The 27,293-nt window shown below is 37.6% G+C and overlaps 2 protein-coding genes across 3 annotated transcripts; both read right to left on the bottom strand.

Moving 5' to 3' along the window:
- Positions 1-4,074: 4,074 nt before the first annotated feature.
- Positions 4,075-9,152, bottom strand: zgc:194210 (uncharacterized protein LOC794982 homolog). Of its 2 annotated transcripts, XM_058396849.1 has the most exons (11): positions 9,091-9,152; positions 8,880-8,912; positions 8,616-8,657; positions 7,237-7,281; positions 7,062-7,097; positions 6,907-6,951; positions 6,763-6,813; positions 6,411-6,455; positions 6,275-6,304; positions 6,079-6,156; positions 4,075-5,860 (listed from the first exon to the last, which is right to left on the bottom strand). In XM_058396849.1, exons 1-11 carry the CDS (start codon positions 9,131-9,133, stop codon positions 5,361-5,363), a joined length of 948 nt encoding a protein of 315 aa, XP_058252832.1. In that variant the 5' UTR covers positions 9,134-9,152; the 3' UTR covers positions 4,075-5,360. The 2 variants fall into 2 exon arrangements, with proteins under 2 accessions (XP_058252832.1, XP_058252841.1); XM_058396858.1 differs by lacking the exons at positions 6,275-6,304; positions 6,411-6,455.
- Positions 9,153-15,709: 6,557 nt separating this feature from the next.
- Positions 15,710-24,550, bottom strand: csnk2a1 (casein kinase 2, alpha 1 polypeptide). The gene is made up of 15 exons (XM_058397039.1): positions 24,396-24,550; positions 23,137-23,234; positions 22,601-22,679; positions 22,074-22,202; positions 20,881-20,992; positions 20,659-20,760; positions 20,378-20,428; positions 19,928-19,987; positions 19,681-19,764; positions 19,429-19,539; positions 19,217-19,318; positions 18,439-18,539; positions 18,177-18,325; positions 16,468-16,557; positions 15,710-16,170 (listed from the first exon to the last, which is right to left on the bottom strand). The coding sequence occupies exons 4-15, from the start codon at positions 22,172-22,174 to the stop codon at positions 16,049-16,051; spliced, it is 1,185 nt and encodes a 394-aa protein (XP_058253022.1). The 5' UTR covers positions 22,175-22,202; positions 22,601-22,679; positions 23,137-23,234; positions 24,396-24,550; the 3' UTR covers positions 15,710-16,048.
- Positions 24,551-27,293: the final 2,743 nt, after the last annotated feature.

The following is a 27,293-nucleotide window of genomic DNA, read 5'->3' as shown; positions in this document are numbered from 1 at the left end:
CAGGTGGCAAATTCACATTCACCACAGCTCCTTTTCTCTCTTACACACACACTCAACTCTCTGCAGTTGCATGATCCTCGTCTGGACCTTGAGTTCCTGCCAACTAATCCTGTCATCATCCCAGCGGGCAAAAAACAACACTTCTCCATCTTTACTGGCTTTTGGACTATTGGATTAATTGTTTCCTGCTGGTATAACTTCCCATTTTCCACACTGAATTTAACAGATAAATATTTGCAACACATTGCAACAATATATTATACAATAATTTGCACAATACCCCACCTGATTAGTAGATAACGTTTGAATGTGTTATTTTATTCTGTGTGTAAATCTAAACCTCCACTTGGGATTAGTATTGCAGTTATATACATTTTATGTGGAAAGAAATTGAACAAAAGAGATGACACATGTCTTGGTAGGGATTATAATCCTTTTAAAGTAAGAATCAGAAGAAGTTAAATGTCCCTGGGGAGTAGTTTCACTTACTCATCTTTTTAAAGCTGTTCCAGATCTCTCTGGCTTTGTCAGCAAACTGCTCTTCCAATTTATTCTTAATGAGTCCAGTACTGGCAGTGTCTAACCTTCCCTATCACTGCTTTTATAGGTTTTGACTCTCACTGTGCACAGGTCTCTCATTTTTTTTAATGAACCATGGTTTTACTATTGTCTCATTTCTGGAATATTTTGTATGGCAATACAGATGGACTTACAAAAACTTGTCCCAGTCTGGCGAGTCCAAACAGTCTTAGAGTTTTAAAGTTTTTATAGGCATCAATGTATATGGCTATGCAAATAGCTCGTATTCATGTATTATTGGATGATTTATTGGGTCATGTGGATTTTATAGTTGCCTAATTGGATGCAGATTAGACATGGGGAGTGTTTCTGTAGTTCCAGCTACATTGAGCCTTTAGACCTTTCACTCTCTATCTGTTGAATTCAGAGGCAAAGTTAACATTTTTTTGATTGTAAAAGAATTCTCTGAGTGCTTTTGGGGAAGTCTGTCAGATCCCAGGGTTTCAGATACAGACACATACATGAAGAGAGAGAGAGAGAGAGAGAGAGAGAGAGTGAGTGTCCTGAAGAACCAGGACCAGCAGCTGAGAGCCAGATCCCAGTGCACTCTATTCCATCCAATTGGGCCTGGGTTTTAATGCTGGAAAAATCTTCCTTAGCTGTCAATCATGTGCTTTAATAAAAACATAATATAACATTGCGGTCTCGCTCACTCTCCCTCTGCCTCTTGGAGAGGCCAAATACAAGGGGTATCTGCAAAAATCCAGGCTTTTATTAGCCACAGCTTGCACTGGAAAATTGGGATTGTGGCAGCACTCATCTGGTGGACATTAACTAAGCACCTGGAGCTTTAGTCAATCATGAAATTAAACTTGGGTATTAAAGACAAATGAAAAAGCTCCCCTCCCAGACAAATGTGGTCGCCATCACTTTGACGCATTTAATCAAATTTCCTACAGGCGGCACAGACTTAACACACAGGGTGTCAACCAACACCTCCCTGGCAGGATGTGTTTGTTTTCTTTTGTGATAGGGCACATGAGTGATGGTTTATTCATTTTACTCCCCGGCTTTATTTTCAGAACAGAAGGAGCTTTTAAAGAGGCTGAAGCAACAACTGAGTGCTGATCAAAACCACACTGCAGCGCTTAGCTGCTAACTTCAACCAGCCAGAACATATACACATGAAAAATAACCAAACTTGTATTGTCTTTTACATTGCTTTCTAATAATTAAAATATCTATATGAGTGGGGCACTTACTGTCTGTGGCATTTCATATTATTACATATACTATTCTGATGAACTCTCTTTCCTGATTGGTTGAGGTGATCATTTAGGATGGTTCAGTCTTAAATTCTGGATGAAAAGCCAATCTGAGGTTTAATGTATATTAAAGTGCTTATTTTAATACACTATCATTTATATAGGAACAACTTTCAAAGTGACTTGTATGATGGACACTCCAAAATGAAAAAATTTTATAAAAGCATGTGCATGATGTGGAGTCTTTCTCCAGTCTTTGTAACAGTCGAAAGTAAACATGTTCCTTTAGGTTTTCTAAGGAAGGTGGCATTCTTTTGTCTTGTTAACTGTAAGAGAGAGAGAAAAGAAAAGCTGATGAAGGAATAAATGTTCATAACATTATAATGCAAGTGATAGAAAGACCTAACTTGTTTCATTTCTCAACAAGAAATTGCTAGCACTGGCAAATTAGTGCTGTAAATAATCAACCTGTTCATGGCATGACAGGCATGTTTTATCCCTTACATGAGCTTTGGCAACTCTTGAGGTTCATAGCAATCAGTAACAAGGCAAACTGTAAACCTGAGGGCCCATAAAATCAAACAGCTCTAAGCAGTGACTTATAGTTATTAGGAAATATTTCATCCTTAGACATGAGTGACAAAATGTAGCTGCCTTTGCATCACAGAATAGAAAACACTGGCAAGAAAAATCATGTTGGAATGAGCAACAAAATCATCAGGCTATGTTTGAAAAATATCAGCCGTAATGAAAAGACTGAGGAAAAGTGGAACAGAGAGATTCTGGCTTAAGGTCTCAACACATTAGAGCTGTCTGCTCGCTGTCAGGAGGACTGCACAGTGACTAATCTCACATCACTCCATTACTGGGCCTCATTTAAACACAGGCACCTTCGTAGTGCCAAGATGAAGTTGGTCACTATTCAAAAACTCACAAAATTGGCCTGTGTTTCATGACATTTATAAATTAATCATACACACACATCCATGCACTCACCAGCTCCTGTTTTTAGGAGTGAAATTGACGTATGTGATGGCACATTGACGCAGCCCTCCATCAATGAAAGCACACATGCACAAACAACTTTTTCCTCCTGAATGAAGTTCTTATAAGGAGAGGGTGGAGGCCTGTTCATGTTGAGGAAGCTGGACTTCAACAGAAGCCAAAGCCACATTGCCCCTCCTTCTATCCATTTGATTTAACCCCCACACATGGAAAAGCTATCGGGGAGTGAAACCCTCTTCCACAATGACTCGACATAGACACAGAGTGGTCACACGTGTACGTTACCAGTACACCAACCTGGAAAAAACTCTTTAATATCAGACACAGGCAGCTCGGAGCACTGGCTGTTTGGTTCCTTGCATCACTGGGGCTTTCACATTCTGACAAAATGAATCCACGGCAAAACAGAAACGTAAATACTGAGAATTAGAGCAATCGCTTTTGTGGATATATCAACAACATGTAGAAGCAGGACTGAAGTATAAGAAGGTGTAAATCATGGTGAAAACTTTTACAAGGGTTCATTGGGATCACACAGTCCAGCTCATTTTTTTAAACCTCTCTGTGGATTTGCTTTTTGATGTTGATTTTATTTAACAGTGATCTCTTATTATTTCAGTGATCTTAGGTCAGCTGAATGAAAATTAACCGTACAGGGCGTTAGGGAGTGCAGCACAGGAAAAAGAATTAATACTACTCGATACTTGATACCTAAAGTGTCAACATGTGATACTTGATATTTCTCCTTTTAGATTCAGGGGTTATGGGTTAGGGTGTGTCTCTGTGTCAATCAAGCTGTATGAAAATCTTATATGAGGGAAAGAGGGAGAAAAGAAAAGTGCCTTGCCTAGTATCCTACAGGAGAAGCTGGATTTTATTGAGACCTGGTAGACTATGAAATTGCTCCAGATATTCCCAAGCTTTAAGGAAAAATGAAGTGTGACTGATGCTAGTCATGTTGCAGTGAAGCAGAAAAGCAATATCTTTATACACATTGTGAAGCAACTAACTCAAAATCACTCAAAAGCACTTAAATCACTTCACATTACTTTCGCAGATAATTTGTTAAGAATGTATTCTGCCTGTAGAACTTTAAATGTTATACATGTGGCCTATATATCTTATACATCTTACATAAATGTATGTTCATTAGAATGACAATCACAATTAAACATAGTTCAATAACTTCGACAATGTCAAAAGTTTATTGGATCACTGCTGTCATTGTAGACACATTGCTTTTATATATAGGAGATATTTGTTTTATTTAGATACTAGTTTGGTTATTGGTTTCCCAAAAAAAAAACAGCCAAGTCAATCAGAATCAATATTTCTAGCACCCTAGGTTTGTATCTTCTATCTTCAATCTTGTGTTATTACATGTATATATATATATATACACACATCGCATGTTTTTAAAGGGTAAACCCTTTGTCATTAGCAATTAAAAAATCTTTAAACATTAGAGCTGATTCCTTCATCATTATAACATCATCATAACATTATTATCTCTGTAAAAACAACAACATAGGCATTGTGCATGTTAGCTAGTAAACAAAAGCATTTATAAAAAATAGAGTAGTCAAACTTTTCTACAGGCATAAAAAAAAAATTGTCTGTGGACCTGAATTCAGCTACAGTGATGTCCAACATGTTTTTCTGCAAGTGGCAACACATTATTTAGCAAAGATCACCCATTTAGTTCTCTCTGGCTTAACAAAAATAGACATCAGATGAATATTTAATCAGATATTCAGGGGACCAACAAAGACTTTATAACCTTTGAAATGTTCATGTTTCCGGAATATTTGAACCATGTCTTTGACTTGCAAGATCTAACTCTTCAGCACTATAGTAACAAGCAACTAATACTAAAGACGTGGTGTTCTGAATTGGTCCATTATAATAAAATAACAGGCTTGCAGGGAATGTATGCATGTATGTATTTATTCGTGTGCTTTTAATAGTGAGTTATATATTTTTTTCTCTGGAGTGTTATTTTGATTACGTCATATAGTCCAGTCTCCCTACATGAGTTTCCTCTTTTACCCTGCAGCATCAGCGTGATCGGAATGATAATCACGCAGCACAGCTGCAAGTAGAGAGCACATTTCACAATCTCCACGAGTGAGAATCAGCTGTAAATCTTCTCTAACACGTTGACATCTCTGTCATGATTACGAGATGGCGAAAGACTCTCTGAGGTCCATTAGAGCACATGAATCCTGCAACAGACGTGCCGAGCTATGTAATTTATGGCCCCAAGCAGACATGGACGAGCCAGCTGTACCTGGAAGGTCTGCGTGATGCCGCTTTGCTTGTTGGATGACCCATAGACAAAATCTGATGATCAAAAAGTCATGATCAGGCAGCCACCATGAGGGCTGTCTGACTAAGAAGTTAGCAAGGGGTTAGGTATTCAGAGAAACTTGGTGTTATATCTGCAGAGAGAGCTGTCAGGGATAGATGCAAGAATAAGACACAAAGCAATCATAGGAAGAAAGGTTTGGACACTTTTTAACAAGGATCATAACAAGATAAAAATAAAACAGAGTTATAAAATGAAAATGCTCACAGGGTTTGAGCAGGAATACTCTCATTGCTGTTATCTCGGTCCAGAAGCTCACTATTCACTCTTTCTGTTTCCAGCTGCTCTCTCTGAGCTCTTGGTGTCCTCAGTCTCTTTCTAGCATCACACAATTTCCTTGGCTGGTGCTCATACTTTGCGACTCCCTCTTTACTCTGTGGCTCTACACCTGCACCACCTACACTAGTGTTTTCCCCATCTGGATATCCCATCATCCAGCTGGACACCTCCACACACTCCTGACTCTGATCAATAATATTCTGGCTATCACTCAGGGGGATAGAGTCTTTAGAAGATAGATAGACATTTCTGTTTCTCTCTTTAGCCTGGGGTTGATCAGGTACGTCCATTATAGTGGCCTCAGTCTCAGTGATTTGAGACAATCTCTGTTCCTCCCTTCCTCTCTCAGTGTCAATTCTCCTCTTCCTCTTTTGGTCTGTCACAGAATCCCAAGGTCCATACATCTCCTGGCTGCCACTGTTCTCTGTCATGGGACCATACAATAAAAAACCAGTTCATACTGTATATACATGTAATGATGCATTTATATTAGGAAGTAGATGAAGTATTGATTAAATCAGTTTAATGGCACTGTTCACAGTTGTCTAACAGAAAACACAACCTGTAGTCTTTCTGTTACCCTGAAATGAATTAAGCCATAACACCAGAGCCCTGAAAATTGCCACATCATTTAGAATATACCGCGTGTTTTGCTGGGTTGCTTCTCAGTCTCCGTCTTAACATGCTTGTCCATGTATGTCCTTTCTGCACTTTTACTGTCTGCAGCAAGAGGGAGCCACAAATGTATTTTAAATGACTATATGCATCATATCTATTTATTCATTTCATATAAATAAAAATATATGTAGAATCATATATTGTTTACAGAATGCCTTACCAGCAGAATCATTGTCTAATCCTAAGGTTTCTGACATAAAGCAAATAACCAAGACAGTTTTATTCTAATCACTCTTCAAATGTGAATTTTGCAGAAAAGATTTTTCACTGATTTTTTATGAAAAAATATGGCATACCAGGTAGTTTGTTTCTTTTCTTTGAACTGTGGTGGTCATAATCATCTGAAACAAATGTGTGTGTGTGTGTAATATTATATGGCATAGCTCAATTCTATAATAGTTGTCCTTTAATATAAAAGTGTGTGATTTCAGGCTGGATTATGGTTAATGGTGTGTTAGAAGACAATTTATCAACTAATCAGCTCACATCAAGATATCAGATATTATAATTTAATGAATGTCGATAAAACATGTATCTATTTCATGAATGGAACAAAAGCACATGCATCTATCTATTATTAATGCCGGTATTTGATAGTGTGTTCTACTGCACTGGAACAGTTAATAATACTATATCAATTTCATTTACCTGTTTGATCAGCAGATTTGCTGTTCTCTTTAGATTTTTCATCAGCAGTGTCTGAAAGAAGAGAGACGGGGAACGTGTATTTAATTTTATGTTTATTATAATACCTTAATTATTATGTATTATCTTTTATCTTCTGTGACTGACCTGGATATTCCACTGAATCAGACTCTGGAGTCGCATTGAATAATTCTAATGAGAAAATTGAATAATTACTGTATCACTAGGAACTCAACTAACATGGAACTTGGCATAACAATACATTATGGACATAATGTCTGGACATAATGATACAAACCCACCTGTAGGGTTATCCACTGGAGTGGAAGTCGAGCACACTGTAGAAAATGAGAGCATTAAACATTGCAGAGCATTCATTTAAACATCTAAACTAATAAAATGTAACGTCTCTCAGATTGGCCTGTATGTTTTATTCCTCTGCATGGCTTTAATCCACTCTACTGCCTTGAGACGCACCTCCTATAGGGTCTGGAACACCAACAGCATTTGATGGACCTGAGACTAAACAACAGAAACAGAACAACTCACTGTCAAACATTATGAAATGTGTGATTTGTAAACATTTCAGACATGCACCATATGTCAATAAGCATCAAAACGACTGTTTATCTAAACCAGAGCTGTCCAACATACGCCTCATGGATCTGGCCTGGTTCAGTAACGGTTGTAGTCTAACTGACCAAATGAATTTAGAATTCTGTTCTGAAATAAAATTTTGTGGACTGTAATTGAATTGGAAGTCTGTTATTTCTGTAGGAGGCAAAATAGACCAATAACCTCAGGGCCATAACCTATATATATAGCAATATATATATATACTGACCAGGCATAACATTATGACCACCTGCCTCATATTGTGTTGATCACCCTTTTGCTGCCAAGACAGCTCTGACCCTTCGGGACATGTACTTCATCTAGATCCTGGAAGGTGTGGAAGGTCTGCTTCTAACACATCAACTTTGAGGACAAAATGTTCACTTGCTGCCTAATAATCCTAATATATCCCACCCACTAACAGGTGCCATGATGAGGAGATAATCAGTGTTATTCACTTTACCTGTCAATGATCTGTATATATATATATATATATATATATATATATATAGAGAGAGAGAGAGAGAGAGAGAGAGAGAGAGAGAGAGAGAGAGCCATAACAGGCAGTACATGTCAAAGTAACAATTTGCTCAGAGCATCACACTGCCTCTACTGCTATACTGACAAGACTTCTACCCATAATGCATTCTCCTGCCACATTTCTTCCTCGGGTAAGCGACAAATAATATGCACCTGGCTGTCCACATAATGTAAAAGAAAATGTGATTGATTCAGACCAGGCCACCTCCTTCCACTGCTTCACAGTCCAGTTCTGATCTCACTGGCCATTGTAGTTGCTTTCAGCAACATTAATATATCATATCACATACTACCCCTTGATGGGTGCCACTGTACAAGATAATCACCTCTTAGAGGTTTTAATGGTATGGCTGGTGTGTGTGTGTGTGTGCGTGTGTGCGTGCGTGTGTGTGTGTGCGTGTGTGCGTGCGTGTGTGTGTGTGTGTGTGTGCGTGCGTGTGTGAATATATATAAATCTTGTAGGGTTTTATATATTTGCATCATTTTTTTGTACTGTAGGTGATATACTGCAGGTTCAGTCTGTTTCTATATTCAGAATGTACTTGTCAGATAAATGTGGTTACATAAAATCAGTCTAACACTCCTGGTCTCAACACTATAACAGGAACATTGTATTTGTAGCCATTTCTGTATAGCATGTGTTATATAAAAAAGTATATATTTTGTTCTGATCAGGGAAATTTCTGCATTAGTTTACATACCAGTTACCACTGCTGGCTCAGGGCTGTAACTATTAAAGGCTTCTGGAAAGAGATGAGAGTACATATACATACATACACACATAATGCATACACACACACAAAGACACAGACACACACACACACACACACACACACACATATATATATATATATATATATATATATAATTATATTATTAATATATAATTAAATAAAACTGTAAAAAAACTGCTATAATGTTTCATTCAGAGAGAGAGAGAGAGAGAGAGAGAGAAAGAGACCTACCATTTAAAAAATTTAGAAAGTCTTCATTCTGTCCTGGAGATAGCAGAAAAAGAAAATACTGACATGAGTACATTATTTACAGCAACAGCAGCCAAAATAAAGGATTACAACAATCATTAATAGGTATTGACTGATAACTGCATGCTGTAATGCAAGAAGTAAATTGAATCAAATACAAGTGAAAAATACTGAAACAGACAATAATGATTACCTTTCAGAGCTGCTGAATGCACAAATGCTATAAACAGCAGCATCGACAGAACAGGGCTGATACAAGAACTAAACCAGAGAAAGAGAGAAAATGAGAAATTCTAACATATAGTAAACTTATAATAACATATAATAAACTTAACAATGGCATGTGATAGAAGTACATCACACACACCGTCTATACGAAAAATATATAAAGCAGAGAAAATAATTTTTCAGAAATTACTCACAGTCTCATCTTGAGCAGTAGGCTCCATAAAGAACTCAGAACTCATCATTCCCGTCTGCTTATATACCTGCACAGATCACTGCACAGCTCACTGAGCTCTAAACAGCAATGAATGGGGCAGTGTTGCCACAGGTGACCTGCTCTGCAGTGGGGGCATTCATTCACCTGCAATTTACTATTTTTGTTTAGAACAAGAAAAGAAGTTGGATCAAGGCTCTAGTGTTAGCCACACAAAGGAAGGGGCCCCACACAAGGGGGAAGGTCTATAGATTTTACACTAGCTCTATTTAAACTTGAACATTTATAGCATGTGGTTATATAAATAGCTTGCACTGAATATTACACTATTTTAATATTTAGTAGTAACTATTCATTACCTGTTTAAGGCAAATATACTTTTCAGCATGTATATTATTATTATCATTATTAGTGTTATATATACACTGTTTTTGCACCCAATTACATTGCTGGGTGGGATTCTCAATTTATCACAAAAAATGTTTATGACTCAAACAGGAAACCAACCAATACAGTTGAACTTATTACATCTAATTTCAGTGTAATTTAAAATAAATAAATACATAAATTTCACCACCTGGAGTAATAAAACACCACAGGAAAGGTTTAGATCTTTTGATCTCTGGCCAGATTCGACCACCAGAACAGGAGATCCCCAGGAACAAAAGCCTGCATTTAGTCTAGTTTTAATGGTATTGTATTGGCTGTGGGGACTGATGCATGGGAACATTTACCCTGTAGCACTTCCTGCCTGGGTGGAAAATTTTATGCCATTTTGTTGCAGGAATCAGAAACAATGAGAGCACACAAATAGGCACCGAGTAACTGTGTGGATTAGTGCATGAATATGCCCATTGAATGCATCTAAAAAAAAATTACAAGCATATTAAAAGCAAGGGTGTAACAAAAGTAACATTACTACACTATTACACACTTTCTCATGATCATTAGGCCTTTTGGTACAGTGTCCTATAGATGCATGTCTCAACTGAATGATGCTTCTTGTCTTCTATTTCTCTACTATCGTATAGATATAAACGTGACGTTGGAGTCTATCTGATTCACATTATTTGGCAGACACCGTTATCCAGAGTGACTTACATTTATCTCATTCATACAACTGGGCAATTGAGAGTTAAGGGCCTTGCTTAGCGGAGCTAAGCTTTCAGATCAGTAGTCCTAACCAACCTAACCTAACCTAACTTGATGAGTCTATTTTAATGACTCTTATCAAATCAGTTCCTAATAAATACCAACAAATACCCTAAAAACTTATGAAACTACTGTTTTATGTACAGTTTTACTGATTTGAACAGCTATAAAGTTGCTGTACACTCACTTTATCATTTTTTGTACCTGTTGGTTGTGTTTCTATGTTTTAAAGACCTCTGCTGCTACAGAAATATATAGAAACAGTCAAAAGACTCTTTACTTTAGCCATTTTCCTTAAAATATATCAGTGCTCTTACATGTACAATGAACAAAGACTAGCTTTACTGAAATATTCTATTCAACCTAACTCATTCATCCATTAATATAGTTGCATGTGTCCATTGAGCCAATAGGTGGCAGTCAAGGACAATAAAGAAAGCGTATTTGTGTGGGGGTTTTTTTTTCCTTATAATGGAAAAGATTTTGAGTTTTGTGTATAGTTGTAGCTATTAAGGGACATTTCATAATCACCTCCTCACAGTTTACACTATTATTTTACCCTTATTGCAGCTACAATGAATTTATGTGGCTAAAAATGCTCACAAGTAATATGTATAATAATCAGGATAATAAACAGGATTTGCATGTGGTCAGTTTAAACAATTGCCAGGAACAAGAGTGAAAGGGATTTTTCTTAGTGTCCAGTGATTCCAAATTTCCCATCTGCTGTAACATAATGAAGTTAGATCTAATGAGCAGAAACCTCACTGATTAGATCAAGTAAATATGTAGCTGGTATCTGCAAAACCAGCAGCAACAGACATCATGGCTCACCTGATCAACAGAAACTGAGCCATGATAGCAACACCATACCCTGCTTGATCACACATACTTAAAAATCTCAATCTGCTGGCTAAATAGTTTGCTAATTCTCTTAAAAAAACTAGTGTATGCCAGGAGAAACCTTTCAAAAACCAAAATATGAGACAATAATCATGACCATAGCATTATAAGGATCTATCTCCTATTCATACATTCTAGATAGAGACTTGTTATACTGAAATCATGACATGACAAACATTTTTCTTTTTTCCCCCCTTTTTGCAGTTTCAAGTCCAAATTTTACATTTTTATAAATGCATATGTACGCTTTTACTTTGTTGTGAACCACAGAGTTGAATTTCACCCCTCCTAACCACCAGAGGTGGCTAGAATCATAGATGTGCCTGTGCACACATATGCTGAAAGCTTCCAACAAAATCACAAAATAACATATGAAGCAATATTTTACATTTAATCCACACTGCCATCTTTCTCTTTGTTGTTCTTGCCTTGTTAGACCACATGTACGCTGCATACTATGATAACAAGCCTGGTCTAACATTCTTAAAGCCACAAAGGCTGTCAGTTTCACATGAGCACTACACAGGGAGAGTCATCCCTTTAGATGGCTTTGCACCTCCACTCATCCAGAGGGTCTATCCAATGTACTTTCTTGTTCTGAAGGAGAACACTAGGTTCCAGATTAGAGGGCTGAATTTGTCCTTCCCTTTCATATAGTAATGGACGGGATTTATTATTATAAAATGTACTCTTTGGCCTCTCCTTAGTATTATGGTTGTTTTCGAGATGTAAGCAGATAGATTCTGCTGTATTTGAATAACAAATACATTAATGCACCAACCAATCAGATTCAGCCAGGCCACTGCTTGCAAAAGCAGCTCCTGCTGTGGATACAAGGATTGATGATGGCAGCCATAGCTGAAGTTTCCTTGAGGCTCTTGGAATTAAGGACATTTCAGAAATGGAAGACCTCAGAGAGAAGGCACAGGCTCTACTTTAATAGCGGCACAAAGCCATCCTAACAAAAGGGTCTGCGCTGTCAGCTGTGTCCCGTTAGAGACTATGGCACCTCACTCCCTGGTTGGGGGAAGTGTGGCCCCTCAGTGTAAGAACAGAACACATTAAATAGCTATAACTGAGGGCAGTTCATCATATGGCAATAAAATTATATTTACCAGTTCTGAAATTTCATCATCTGCTACTCTGCTTAGATGACACTGTGACAGTCAGATATCTGAATAATCATGTGGCTCTTTTTGCAGATGGGCTCAGCCATGGTTAGATATATGACACACCTATCAGCAGTGTGCTAAGGTATACCTCTGGGAGTGGAATTTTCCTCCAGAAATGGTGTCCTAATTCTGGGCCAAGTTGGAGCATTTCAACAATGCTCTTGCAAGTTGTAGTTAGTGAAGTAGGACAGCCCACTTGAACTGGATGCATTGGCAACCAAATGACACTGCCATATTCCAAATTTCTTCCCACACAACATTCAGCTACTAGGCCTACTTTCACTTTTGGGCAGAAGACACTGTCAAGTTCCTTCCCTAAGTGGGAATGCTATCACATAAGGGCTGAAACATTTGGCAGCCACAGCCAAGCCAACCATACTAGTGCTTTTAGCCCCTCAGGATGAAACACCTTACTGTCCAGGAAACACTGGACACACAAGCCCTTAATACACAGGCCTTTTAAGCTTCTTCTACACTAAACTTAATACTACCTTGAAAAGTGGCAGAGCAACTTCTGGATTTCACAAGAGCCCAGCATGGGTTCTCCCCTTATGCTGGGGCCCCTGAAGACCCTTTCATACAAGTTTAAGCAAGATGCTGAATTGAAATAGCTTATAAAAGAAGTGCTTTTTTGATACTGATCAAATAGATCATGCAGCTGAACCTGCAGAGTGGCCAGTGTGTGTCCTGTGGTAATACTTAACCAGCCACTAGGGTAGCTGTTGCCCAACTGTTAGTCATGGAGGACAGATACAAGGAGCTCCCTTGTCTAAACAGCACTGGCATTCAGACCCAGTACTGGCAAGAAAGTTCAAAGGAAAGCTGGCTCTATGACAGAAGTATTTGTAAATAATGTGTAAGAGGTCACTTTCTGGTCTTATGCAAGCACACATACAGAAGAAGGTATCCAGGTGACTCTCACAGAATTAGATTTAGCTATGCACCCCTCACTGTACTGCTGTTAATGCATAATGAATGAACGTTTTCCTATTTAGAGTTTAAATGAATGCTAAAATATGTATTTGTGTGTATATACATATATCTCAAAAGTTTGGGATCATTTGCATATTTCAGCTTGATTTCAGCTACAGAGGAAGACTCCATCTTGTGGGAGATGCTCCAGGAAGCATGGGGTGAAATCTCATCAGATTATCTTGAAAAATTGACAGCTAGAATGCCCAGGCTGTAATTGCTGCAAAAGGTGTTTTTTTGATGAAGGCAAAGTTTGAAGAAAACATTCATTTCCATCAAAATCAAAATCAAACTGTAACATGTCAGCATGTCCTGTTCTTTTGCTTTTTTTTCTATTCAGACTAATTTCATGTATGTTTCCTTGGAAAACAATACAATTTTTAAGTGATCCCAAACTTTTGAGTTACATTTGAGTTGAGTATATATATATATATATATATACACACACACACACATACAGTAGGAAATACTTATGTTAGCATTTATTTTATTCATATTTGTTAATTTCATTTAAATTTTATAATTTGGAAAACATATCACATTGTTTTTCTTTTCAGATTTAGTAAGGTATTTATGAATTGCTGTTTATCCTGCACTTTCCATTTATCTCATCTCACGACATGCCTGGGCTTGTGCAGCACATTGTCATGCGATGTAGCTGAAAGCATGCTTTTAATCTCAGCTCACGCATCAAAACTTCCCCAGTTTCTCACAAATATGTGCAAGGCTCAGAATGGCTGGGTTTGTTACCTGGTCCAATTTTACAATAAGCGTAAAGCCGTATTTCATAAGCGTAAAGCCGACTTAAACACTAGCATGTGTCTGTAAGTAAATGTAGCATGCAGATATTAATTGAAGTACTATAGGTTTTTACCTCTATCCTCTAAGGCACAGTGTGCTGGCTATACTGGTTTTTATTATGAGCATACACAACACATATAGCAGATCTACTAAATATTGGACTGTTTACAGCTACAAACAAGAGAAAAACTGGTGGAACTTTAACATGGTTAGTATTGGAACTGGTACCACTGAGGTCTGGTATGAATAGGTTAAGAAATATCAACAGCCTATACGTCAAACATATCAATATGCTTTAACATTGTAATTTTTATTTCAAAAATTCATGTTTATCATAAAAGTCATGCTTATCATAATAAGGGCATGGTAAAAATCCTTTTACCCAACCTGCACCAGTTTCTTCTTTTTTTAACAATATATCTTGCATAAATGAGCTTAAAAATAGCACAAAGGTTTGAGATTTAATTTACCATACACAATGCTACTTTAATAGATTTGAACTATCCACATTTAATACAGACAGTGGATGTTTTCAGTCTCGTCACACCTTTAACATAACAAGCACTTCACTAAGAAACAAGATCGGCCTGTCTAAGCAAACATTTGGGGGTTAATGGGAAACAAAAATGTAATGGTTTGTCCTTTTCAGACTCTTCAGTCAGCCATATCAAAGTAAAAACAACATGCATTGCTAAAGAGATCTTTAGCCTCTTTTAATTGGTTTAATCATGGAATTGAGACACATTTCACTGGATAATCAAGGGGGAGCAAAAAAAAAACTTACAAAATTCTTCATGGTATTAAACAAATGTGTCAGAAGCTTCATTTAAAAGAAAAAAAAGAGAAAAAAAAAAAGACAATTTCAGTTTTGTGAGCAACACACATTGGCATACTATTAAATCTGTGGTACTCAGCATTGGCCACTTGTCCTAAAAGTATCTACTGAGTATCTATTAAGTCCACGGCCAAATCCAATCAACCTGCTACCAAATCCCCAAGTAATCAATAAAGTAACATGTAACAATAGCATCTACATACTGATCAGTAAAATCTGTATACACACATTGACTGAATACACACCGCCAGTCATGTTTGTTTAAGCAGTTTTGATTGAATTTGGCTCCCGGTCTAAGAATGTAAAAGTCCACATGAACAGCACAACTGAAGCTCCAGCACGGTACAGCAGAACGGGTGCAACCATGAACCCAGCGAACACCGAACACGAGTCTGCATTCCGCTCAAGTTTGTAATCAAGTTTCACAGTGTAATAACACCCAAAGGTGAAGAAATAAAATGCTGTGTTGTCCCCACCCCACAGACGCACAACCAAATGGGACCACGGTCAAAGAACTGGTATTCAAAAACAAGAATACTTGAGGGACATATAAAATAAATTTTATTTTCCTTCTTCAGTTCTACATGTGTATTTGTGTTTCAAGACAGCCACGGTGAGAAGAGAGAAAACGCACCCGCATGCCTATCTTCACTTTCCCAGGCAGGTGCTAAAACATAATGTGAGTCCATATCCCTACAGAACGGAACTGAAGAGGAGAGGAAAAAGGGTAACTCTGTATTAGTTCTGTTACTTTTCAACATAATAACAACAAAAAGTCAATGGCTGTCACTGTCCACACTGCCAATAGAACAAATAGAGGATGGAGGGTAGGGAGGGTAGGAGAAAGAGAGAGAGAGAGTGAAAGAAAGGGAGGGCTTTATGGTTGGGCTCCCGTGGCGGCAGGTACTTGTGTAGCCAGCGTGTTGGGGGCAGAGATGACAGGAGAGCCAGCTGCAATGCTGCCTATGGGCTGTGTGCTGGTTACCATTGAGGTGATGCCTGCAGGAAAATGACAGAGTGGTCACATGCATTAACGCTAACGTCGTCTCACATTGGACTTGAGGCATTTCTATAGTTCACTGCAGCAGTTGCTGAAGCCCAACTTAGTCAGGGAGCCAGCTGCCACGTTCGTGACACTGACCAAGTCTACATAGGCAGTCAGTGATTAAGCATTTTCTATGAAAAAGCCGTTTTATTTATTTTGTTGCTGTACAAAGCATATGCAGGACAATACAGATTATTTCCTAAAACATGCTAATCAGCACTTCCAGAAATCTTGAATGCTGTAGATTTTACCTGCCATCATGCTAGAGGAGCTGACTGGAGTGGAGCTAGCAGTCATTCCAGTAGCAGTAGCTCCTCTACCCTGGTCCTTCACAATGGGGTCTGAAAAAACACACACAAAGCACGCATGCATTGATTAACCAAGGAACCAATTATTCAAAATATTAATGCCATTTGTATAAAATTGTACTGTCTGTAACTTTTAGATAATTATTGTGACACCTCAGGCCAACCATGAATCTTCTTTTTCATGTGGTACTATTAAACCTCTCTCTTTTTCAAACAAACAATTTTACAGCAAAAAGCCAAACACATAATGGAGAAGACAATTCCATGATAACAGTCAGCATAATGACAAAAAATGTTTGGTAAACTGCAATTTGCACAAATGTGTGTCCCACAGTGCTACAGGGAGGGGCAAAAATTGTAAAAGCTACAATCTTTAACAGTTTTAACTTTTACTTCATTAAAACAGTTTAATGCTAAATAAACAGCAGGAAAAATAAAAAAAAAAATCCATCAATGAGTTACAAGTTTAGAACGCCTGGGGTAACTGGGACTGACTCATTCCTCTTTAGTAACAGCTCCATCCTTATTGACTTATATTTTTGGAAATACAAAGTCTGTGAACAGGCAGATGTCCCATTCCATCCCTCCCCTCAAATTTAGAAGACAAATTAAAATGCATCCTCATTAGATTGGTACTGTGAAATACGCATTACACCAAACACTGTTCTGACCAGGTTTCACAAAGACAGTTTTAAAAAAATGTTACCTTTCATCATTTATTTCAAAATGCATGAAACTTACACACCCACCATCATCCATTTTAAAAGTTGAACTCTTGACAAAGTGTACTGTTACATAACTGCATCAGGCAATAGTAGGCTTCAGTCATGCATGTCAATTTTGAGCAAGATGTGGGAGAAACAGCTCATATCCAAAGCCGTTCAGTCCAACAGTAAAAGCATACAGCAAGCTTAGTCTTGGCACAGTCACTGTGTGCAACGAACACACAATCCAACTTCAGCAGAAGGAAACCTATTATCCTAGCTTGATAACAGGCCAACAATCAATGATAAACGACTTTTCACAATTTGCACTAGTATATTGTGTTAGCAAAAAATAGAGATTTAGATAAAGATAGGCCAGAATAAACTGCGGTAATGCAACAACATTCAAAGATCCATGGTTCTGAACTATTTTTCTTTTATGTAGACTCCAACCATTTGAGAACAAAAGATGGGCCATTAGAGGACAAATCAGTTTTTTTGTTTTGTTTTGCATATACATCATTAAGGTTTACTGAGCTGAAGAACCAGGTTCATTTTTATTTGTCATGTTTAAAGCAATTTTTCAGATTTAAAACAACAATTTCTCCACCTAACAACTTTCTTCTTGCCTTTAGGATCAATAAGTTAGGATCATATAATAGTCAGTGCTAGACCATTTACAAATTATTGTACGTTGTTTCATTCCCAGACTCTGAGGGACTTTGAGGAACCAGGACTCTCTGTGGTTCACATGTTGTTTGAGAAATTAAACAGGACACACATTACTGTCAGGAGCACTATAGTGTTCACAACGGCATAGTTGCAGATTTCTGAGTTGCTTCTGATGTGACTGAATAGTTTGGAATCTGTTTAGTACTGAACACTCACACCAGCTAGCTGTATTTACACACTAAATGAATGAATGAAGTCGTCTGAAATAATTCTTACAGAAGTAGGGGTGATCCATGGCTTCGCGTGCAGTCAGGCGAGCCTGGTGGTCATAACGCAGCAGCTTGTCCAGGAAGTCCAGAGCCTCGGTGCTCACGAGGTGCTGGTTCTCACTATGCACGAAACGCTCCCATCGCTTACGTGAATGCCTGCTCGCAAACACACAGCACTCATTAACAGACTACACAAATAGTACAAAACCCTCGTTAAACTTATTTTTTTATTATTTATTTTTAAACAAACATTTAATGGTCACAGTTACCTTCCCAGAATGTCATTAAAGCGTGGGTCCAGTTCAATGTTGTATTTGTCGATATAATCATACAGGTCTTCTGTGCCTAGGACTTTTGCGATCCGTACAAGCTGTTTAAGGACAAATGTCAAAATTTAGCATTAGCAAAACAAACAATGAAGCATTCTGTAGTGCATGATAATTATACAGCCAAGTCATATGGCACCAGCATAAGATTTTAATGATTAAATATTTATTTATCTTTTTTAAAAAAATTATTTGCTAATTAGCATACTCAAACTATTGGCAAAAAAACAGCAAGTCACTGTCAATGTGGTGTTCTTTCTGTGCATTTTACATATCTAGCAGCTGATGTTACTATTATGTACAAGATTGTCTGTCCAACACGTGCAAAAATTAATTTATCCTACTATAAATAAATCAATCGTCAAGCAGATTGCATGATATAGACAGTGGGGGTATTCAGTTTATGGTTACAGCAACAAAGCACATCACCACTGTATTATGTTTAAACAAATTTTGTCTGATGACTGCTTTATAAGCACCCAACTGAACTAATATTTATATATTTCCACAAAAACAAACAGCATGGATACTCATCACATGAACTTCTTTGCAGCACTTCCATTAGACTGCACTAAAAGATATTCAGGCTAGAATTCATGTTCATACGTGATCAGAAAAAATTTACTTCTACAGCCTGATACTTTTACTGGATATCAGATCGATCCCATCTCTAACGTAAATAAATAGATTTTTTCTTCAGTTTTATAAATAGAAGTAGTACCTGATCGTAGTTGTCATGTCCATGGAAAAAAGGTTCTTTTCTGAAGATCATACTGGCCAGCATGCAACCCAAACTCCACATGTCCAGACTGTAGTCATACATCTAAAAACGATCAAAACTCATTTGCTTAAAATAATGATCAATGAACGAAGCACCGTTATGCAAAGCATTCAAATAATGACATTTAACCCAGGTTCAAAAACTGTCTTTACCTGATAGTCAACAAGCAGCTCAGGACCTTTGAAGTACCTAGAAGCAACTCGCACATTGTATTCCTGGTTGGGATGGTAAAATTCAGCCAAGCCCCAGTCTATCAGACGAAGCTTTTTAAGACAAAGAACAGCTAATTATTAATGTATGAAGAACAATCTGTTTAAGAGCCACTGATTCCAAAATGAGAATAACATTACAATATCATGAATATATTGAAAGCTAACTGAAAATGACAAAAAGGTATTGCTTACCTTTCTGTGCTCATGGTCAATCATGACATTGTGTGGTTTGACATCCCTGTGCATAATTCCCATGCTGTGACAGTAGTCTAGAGCCTAGGAAAAATAAAGATGCACAGACAAAGCTTATGGCTTCAGGTCCATTTTCTTAAAATCCTCAGTTAACATTTCACCACTATTTTTGGGTTTCTGACTTGAGTTAACATTCTGTAGTTAAACATTTGTAAAATATTTAGCTTTTAAGAAATAAATCTCTTACCTTTAGAATTTCGTACATGTAGAAGCGAATGTCATAATCCGATAATGTCTGATACAATTGCTGTAGAGAGAGAGAGAGAGAGAGAGAGAGAGAGAGAGAAACATAACGTTAATCCAGGACTGATTATGGAGGGAGGTTTAACTGCTTCAAGAAACTATAGATGTCTACAAAAATTTTAATGAACAAGAACACAGCATGCAATCAGTCTTCCAATGATAAAGTTACTAATTTAAATCAAAGCTATGTACCAGAGACAAAAGCAACCAAAAGCCAAGAGCTGTCAAATTAACCTAGAGGTCAGATGCTATTTGGGATTATTTCACTGAATCTTGCATTTCAGGATATAAGAAATAAACGGTGTTCCACCCTGATGAAATACTTCCTCCAATGCACATCAAATGATCAGTAAATATCATCTTGTTTTTCTACCTTCAGCGGCCATTATCTTACCTTGAAATCTGTGTTGTTTACATGCTCAAAAACCAGGGCTGGTGTCCGAGACTGTAGGGAAACAGTAGGATTAGACAGATTTTAATGCTACAAAACACGCACATGGCACTATCCAAACTCGGGTGTCGGACTTCGTTCAAGCTAAGCCGAAATTAACCAGCTTGAGTCTGACTGTAAATACAAATATCAACGAAATGTACACTCATTACGTTAAACACTGGTGATTTTTTTTTTAACTACCAGCAGTATGAAACATGTTAAATCAGCACAAAAACACTTACCACAGGGTCCTTGACGATGTCTAAAAGGCTTATGATATTGGGGCCTCCTCTCAGGTTCTCAAGAATTTTAATTTCTCGCTTGATTTTCTTCTTTTTCACAGGCTGTTTTTAACACAACACAATTATAATGTGAAAAGCTTCTTTCAGGGAATAACACATTTTAACACAACATGCTGATGAACATACTAAAGTAAAAGCAGCATGCAAAAACTGAAAAAGTACCTTCAGTATTTTCACCACGACTTTCTCATTGTTTGTAATGTTTATGGCTTCAAATACTTCGCTGTACTTTCCTCGGCCCAGCTTTCGCACAAGCTGGTAGTCATCCTGATTTCTGAAGCACAAAAACAAAAAATTATTTCAATTTATCGTCACTCCAATACAACCAGAATTTAAGGATTTGTTATACATCTCTTTAAGCCTTAACAATGTGGACATTATATTAGGTGTGAATAAAACTAAATCATGAGTTGCATGCTAAATAAGGTAGCAACAAAGCATGCTTTCAGCAAGGAGAAGTGTAGTTGCCTACACATTATGAGCATGTTTGATGTTTGTGCTGCAACATCCTCATAGTGGATTAGCTGCATTTCGTTTTCTTTTTCTGCTTCTCGAACTCTTCTCAATTTAAGACAAAAGGTACAAGACCATACTCATAAGAATATCATGGCTGTCTATCTTACTATTCATAGTGTTGTCTGTGATCAAGCTATAAAAGATAAGCAGCAAATCTGAACCATCTGAGTTTGATTTAAATTGAATTACAGCTGCACAGCATAAATATCCAAAGAAGGACCGCTCGCTTACTCCATGTGAAAACAGTGGTTTAGCCAGGAAGAAGCAACTTCATCACTCAACTGTATGGAGACACCCAACTGTGGGGCACTACCTTAAACGATGGTTAATTTAGATAGATAAATACGCTACCTTGCCAGAACATTGTGAAAAAAGGCAATATTGATTTATCTTTATTTTATTTTTTTTATAGGCCTATTTAATATTTTAGGTCAAAATTATGTTTTTACATTTTTTTTATTGATTTAACCGATTTTAACAATATAATTTATAATACTTGCCAATACTGGAAATACTGAAAGATTGTATTTAACATTAACTTAACTCATGGTGCACATTCTATCCAGGTAAATCGAAAATGTTTTAAACAAAAGCACAAGATGGGGAGAAAGGGGCAGTAATTTTGTCCAGAATGCCTATCCCTGATACTAGTTGGTTTTCTTCTACATTAACAAAACACTTCAAGCTAGTTATCTATATAGCACTGACAAATAACTTTAGAACTAAACATATTTCATCATTATTAGAACACCACAGGTACAAAGTGCATTATACTCACTCAATTTTTTTTTAAAACTGCATTTCAATTTTGATGCTTATTATGTGAAGGCTGTACTCACCCCCACTCTACCACATGGGACTCATAATCCCAGTACTCTCTGGGTCTCTGTGTGTTTACATCAGGGTAAACTCGAGAGCGGCTTGAGACAGGACCGGACATATTCTACTCGGGATATTCCCAGAAGCACCTGGGAAACAGGAAAAGAAGCAGGTACAGGACAGCTGCTACGCAATTTCAACCAAAACACTAGCGTCAACAGTAGAGGTTGAACTAAAAGTCTTAGGCACAGAGAAATTCTTGACAATATGAAATTTTAGAGGAGCGGATTTAATTATGGCAGAAAACTACAAGGGTCAGAAGCAATCCTATTAAAAAACTGAATGAATGAACCAGGAGCTTTAAAATTCTACAAAATACAGTGCAAAAATCTAATTTAGCGTATGCGTTATGATAAAAACAATACGAGACCGATCGTTTGATTTCTGCCTGTCTCTTCAGAGTGGATTAACTTCCTAAACCCTGCAGGAAGCATAATCACTCTTCAAAAAAACTTCTATTACACTCATTTTTTTGTTGAAAAATTACCTTGGAGGTTTCCTCCAAGCAGTAGATGAGAGGTGGAGCTGATGAAAGCAGATGTGATTGCTTTATGGAGGAGCATAAGCTGCAAAAAAAACAAGCAATGATTTAAAAACAAACAATAGTACAAGAACAGCTATTCACCGGCAAATCGTCACTTTAAAAGGTTCGCCCTTTAAACTAAGATTATAAGAGCCAAAGCCTAAAACTATACCATGAGCTGATTGAGTATACTTCAACCTTTCTGATGTAAAAAATGTAGCTTCATAAATTCTTTTCAAATGTTAGAGAAAACCCCCATGATGTCCAAACAAAATACACATGCTGTTAGTAATAAACAAGTGAGTAATGGGTATGAAACAAACTTATAATTAATATATATTTTCAAATAGAGATCCATCAAGATTTTTATTAATATTTAAACTTCTAATATTTTAAGTCTCTTTATTAGCAAGGCCCTTTCCCCTCAAAATTAATTCCCCTCCTTCTAGTAAGGTTAAATTCAGGTGAATGGAGAGCTCAGTACAGTAGGTTTAACTCACCTGGTTGGAGCTGCTATGAGAGGACATCCAGCATTTTATTCAGGAGGCACAGCACTCCAAAATGTCATTCCTCAAGGCTTACTGAATACTGAAATGACCTGTGCAACACAATCAAATATTAAGCAACGCAGTGATATATTAACAGGACAGAGATTTTACTCAATGGAGCCTTTCGCACTGCGTCTCATTCAGTAATGACCGACACAACACAGCTAGTTACCACTAACTAGCCCAGTACCAGCTTTCAGCTAATATCTCACTGGGGGGAATCATCCTTAATTTTTATAGTTATAGTCTCCAGTTCATATCTTAGTATAATTTTTTTAATATGCATTCAAATCACCGAACTGATGAACGTCCCCCACTTCTCTCTCTCTCACACACACACAGGCCTGCCTGCTCAAACCTGCTAACCAGCCATGCTAGCTCTTCGCTTCGAAGCTGGATATTTTTTTTGTCTGATGAATTGTGTTTAAATATAATTACCCTGCTACTTAAAAATAAACGTTTCCCTTATAAAACTAACACCCTACATGAAGATAAAAAAAAACGATTATAAGCCATAGCCCATAAATAGCTCCGTAGAGTTGTTCCGAAGATAGACCGTGGACGGGTTACATAGCCAGCGAGCTAACACCAGCACTAATGTTGCCGTTAACATTTGCCACGCCTAAAATATATAGCCTGTTAGCTCCCTTTCAATCCCAGTGCATTAGCTTTATACTAAGCTTCATCGATTTATCCTAAACACAGCCTCGCATTTTAACAGCGTGTCGAATAAGGCGCCATCAAAGCTGTATAGCTAACAGATAAAATAGCTAGCGTTCGGTAAGAGTTCTGTCGCTAATCTGTCGCTAGCTAGCGAGGCACGCCACATCAAAGCCGGGTGGGTGATGGAGGAGAGCTAGCAAGCAAGCGGCAAATATTCTATCAAAGACCGCACTGCCTTACAAATCTCTTATAGTAAATAAAGAAATACACGTTTAATTATCAGTCCAGTCATATGGACACGGACGAAGGAACAATGCTATTTAGACCTATTAGACGAACAGCAATAAACACTGAAGCTACTAAAGAGAGGGTGAGCTAGTAAGCTAAGCTAGGTAACTTTGCCACCGATAATTAGCAGGATTGTGAGCTCAAGGCAAGTACAGATATTCGATTTTCAAAATGCGATATATTACAAGGCTGTGTATGGTTTAAGATTGTGACATAGTGCAATTCGTGGAGAATTACGTTTAAAAAACGTGTTATATTACCTCTCGGGGTCTCCTAGTGGAAAATATGGCGGATCCAGTAAAAGTAGAAATCGACGCTAGTAGTAGCAGCAGTCACGTTAGCTATAGCTAGACACAGAGAGAGAAGCGCCTCGGGGGGGACACTTCCGGTGTGGAGCCCAGCGCCGGGTACAGTCCGGGATCATACAACACCAATCACACTCACTGCTTCTTACACTCAGTTGTCTTATAGATATTTCCCACTACAGTACAATATCATAAATTTCACATTAAATACACGTAATGTGCATGTTTACTTGGGTAAAGTTTACCGCGGAAATTTCTTATCTATTTCTCAGCAAGTCCTGAAAACATGTTGCATTTTGTTCTTATCCTTATCCAACTTGTTTGCAAGATGATCTCCAAGGTGCTCTAATTAGATCTCTTTATTTATTCTTATACTCCTGAGATTTTCATTCATTCATTCATTCATTCATTCATTCATTCATTCATTCATTCATTCATCAGTAACCGCTTTATCCTGGTCAGTGTTGCAGTGGATCCAGTGCCAGTTCCAGTAACACTGGGGGGGAAAAAGGCAGGAGAATTCGCTCCTGGACTGGTCACAAGTCTATTCCATTCACATACCTATTCACACACTCACTCCCAATTACAGGCAATTATGTATAACCAGTCTGCCTGGGGAGAGCATGTAAAACTCTGTACAGACAATCAGATCCAGTAGATCTTGGAGCTGTGCAGCAGTAAAGCCACCTACTGTTCCAGCATGCCCCAGGAGAAATTTTAATATAGGTCTACTGCTGATGGATCCTGTGTAAATCATTCTTGTAGGTTGTTTATTCATTCTTTCCATTCATGTTTTGTAATCGGTGAATCTGGAGTCTATCACAAAAAGGGGATCGGTGTCTGGCATTTTCTGAGGCAATTTCAGTCTGTCAGCTATTTATGGTTATCCTCGTATACTACAGATTTTTTTTTTATTTGCATGCACCTCCATTTTAGTGAACCAAATATTATTTGGCAAATGCTCACATTTCTTGGTCACCTCTGTGTTGCTGCATCATACACCTGAGAGGTAACAAGAGTTCAAGGTCTCAGAGTTGATGTTTTTTGTGATATTTGCATCTGTAGTAGTATTTGAATCTCAGCAAAAAGACGAGCTTTGGCCACAGTGAGGCTAAATAGTAGCAGGAGCATAAACCATACAACCAAAACATCAATCCAGTCTAGGTCAAAAGTTTGGTACCCTGCTAGAAATATAAGAACATACTGTGTGAAAGTTGACAGAATTATTTCAAAAATCTTATAGACAAATGTTAGCCATTGCCAGAGTCAGAATGAGGACAGGGTCAAGTAAAAACCCAACTGTAACTTACCCATGGTGGTATGTATTGCTGCCAGTGGAAGTGACCATTGTATTCATCAATGTTCTGTTTATGGTAGCAACAAGATAAATGGTCTAAGGGTACAGAATCTGCTGAGAAACCCAGTATAAACACTTACTCCACTTTATTATATATTCACACAGTTATCTAATAAGCCAATCATGTGGCACCAGCACAATACAATGTTAAGAACTTCTGTTATTGTTTACAGCAAACATCACAACAGAGAAATGGCACGGATGGCTGGTTTGCGTATTTCAGAAACTGCTGATCTCCTGGGAATTTCAAAGGCAACAGTCTCTAGTTTACTCAGAATGCTGCAAATGAAATTCTGTGTACAGAGGGTTTGCAGGCTGAAACACCTTGTCTATGAGAGACATCAGAGGAAAATGACTAGAATATGTATATAGCAACTCAAATAAGCATTCTTCTATGCATGGTGAGCAGAAAAAGCATCTCAGAACACACAACACATCAAAACTTGAGGTGAATGGGTTACAACAGCAGAAGATCATATCAAGTTCCATTTCTGTCAGCCAAAAAGAAGAAGAACCTGAGACTACAGTGGGCTTAGGCTCACCAAACCAATACAATACTGAAAGGGAGGAAAAAAGTTATTTTGTTTTCTAAACTTTGATTGTGCATCTTGAGTGTGTTTGTGGTCATGATAGCCTCAGTCTCTTGTTCTAGACTGACAGAAGTGAAACCTGATGTGGTCTCCTACTACTGTAGCCTAACCGCCTCAAGTTCTGATTTTTTTGGTACATGCTGCAATGTTTTCAGTTCACTACAATTATAAAGAGTGATTATGCAAGTTACTATGTCCTCCCTGGCCATTCTTGCATACCATTCTGTGTGAACTCGAGAGACTGTTATGAATGTAATTCCCAGGAGATCAGCAAATTTCTGAAACACTCAAAACAGTCCATCTGGTGTCAACCTCCATGCCATGATCCAAGATCACACTTTTCCCCTAGACTGATGTTTGATATGAACATTAGCAGACGTTCTTACCCTGTATCTGCACGATTTTTCACATTGTTTTGCTGCAATACAACTGGCTGATTAGGTTGTATGAATGTTATTAAAGTGAACATCCTAGGCTTTGTCATAATACCACGTGTCTGTTTAAAGAATGTCAACAGAGTTCCTCCTTTCTAAACATATATAGCATGCAATGTGCATGTCTGCTTTAATTCCTTTCCTAAAACATTTCCCCACATCAAGACCCCAAAACAGTAAAAAGCAGAATAAATCACATTTTTAAAAAATTACTTTATTACTTCAATGTCATAGACCATGAACAAAATTGGATGTGCTTCTGGTTTAGATGACAGAAAAATGTATTAATTCATTTATTTTAAATCTTATATTCCAGAGCCTGACGTTTCAGTACCTGGATCATTCATATGTGTATATATATACACATATATATATACATATATATATATATTATATATATATATACACACACATATACATATATATATATATATATGCATGCATGCTTCCTATGTCCTTGGTAGCACAATTA

The sequence above is a fragment of the Hemibagrus wyckioides genome, linkage group LG01 (genome assembly GCF_019097595.1).
Source record: "Hemibagrus wyckioides isolate EC202008001 linkage group LG01, SWU_Hwy_1.0, whole genome shotgun sequence".
In the NCBI taxonomy this organism is placed as follows: Eukaryota; Metazoa; Chordata; class Actinopteri; order Siluriformes; family Bagridae; genus Hemibagrus; species Hemibagrus wyckioides.
This window is presented reverse-complemented; position numbering and strand designations above follow the sequence as displayed.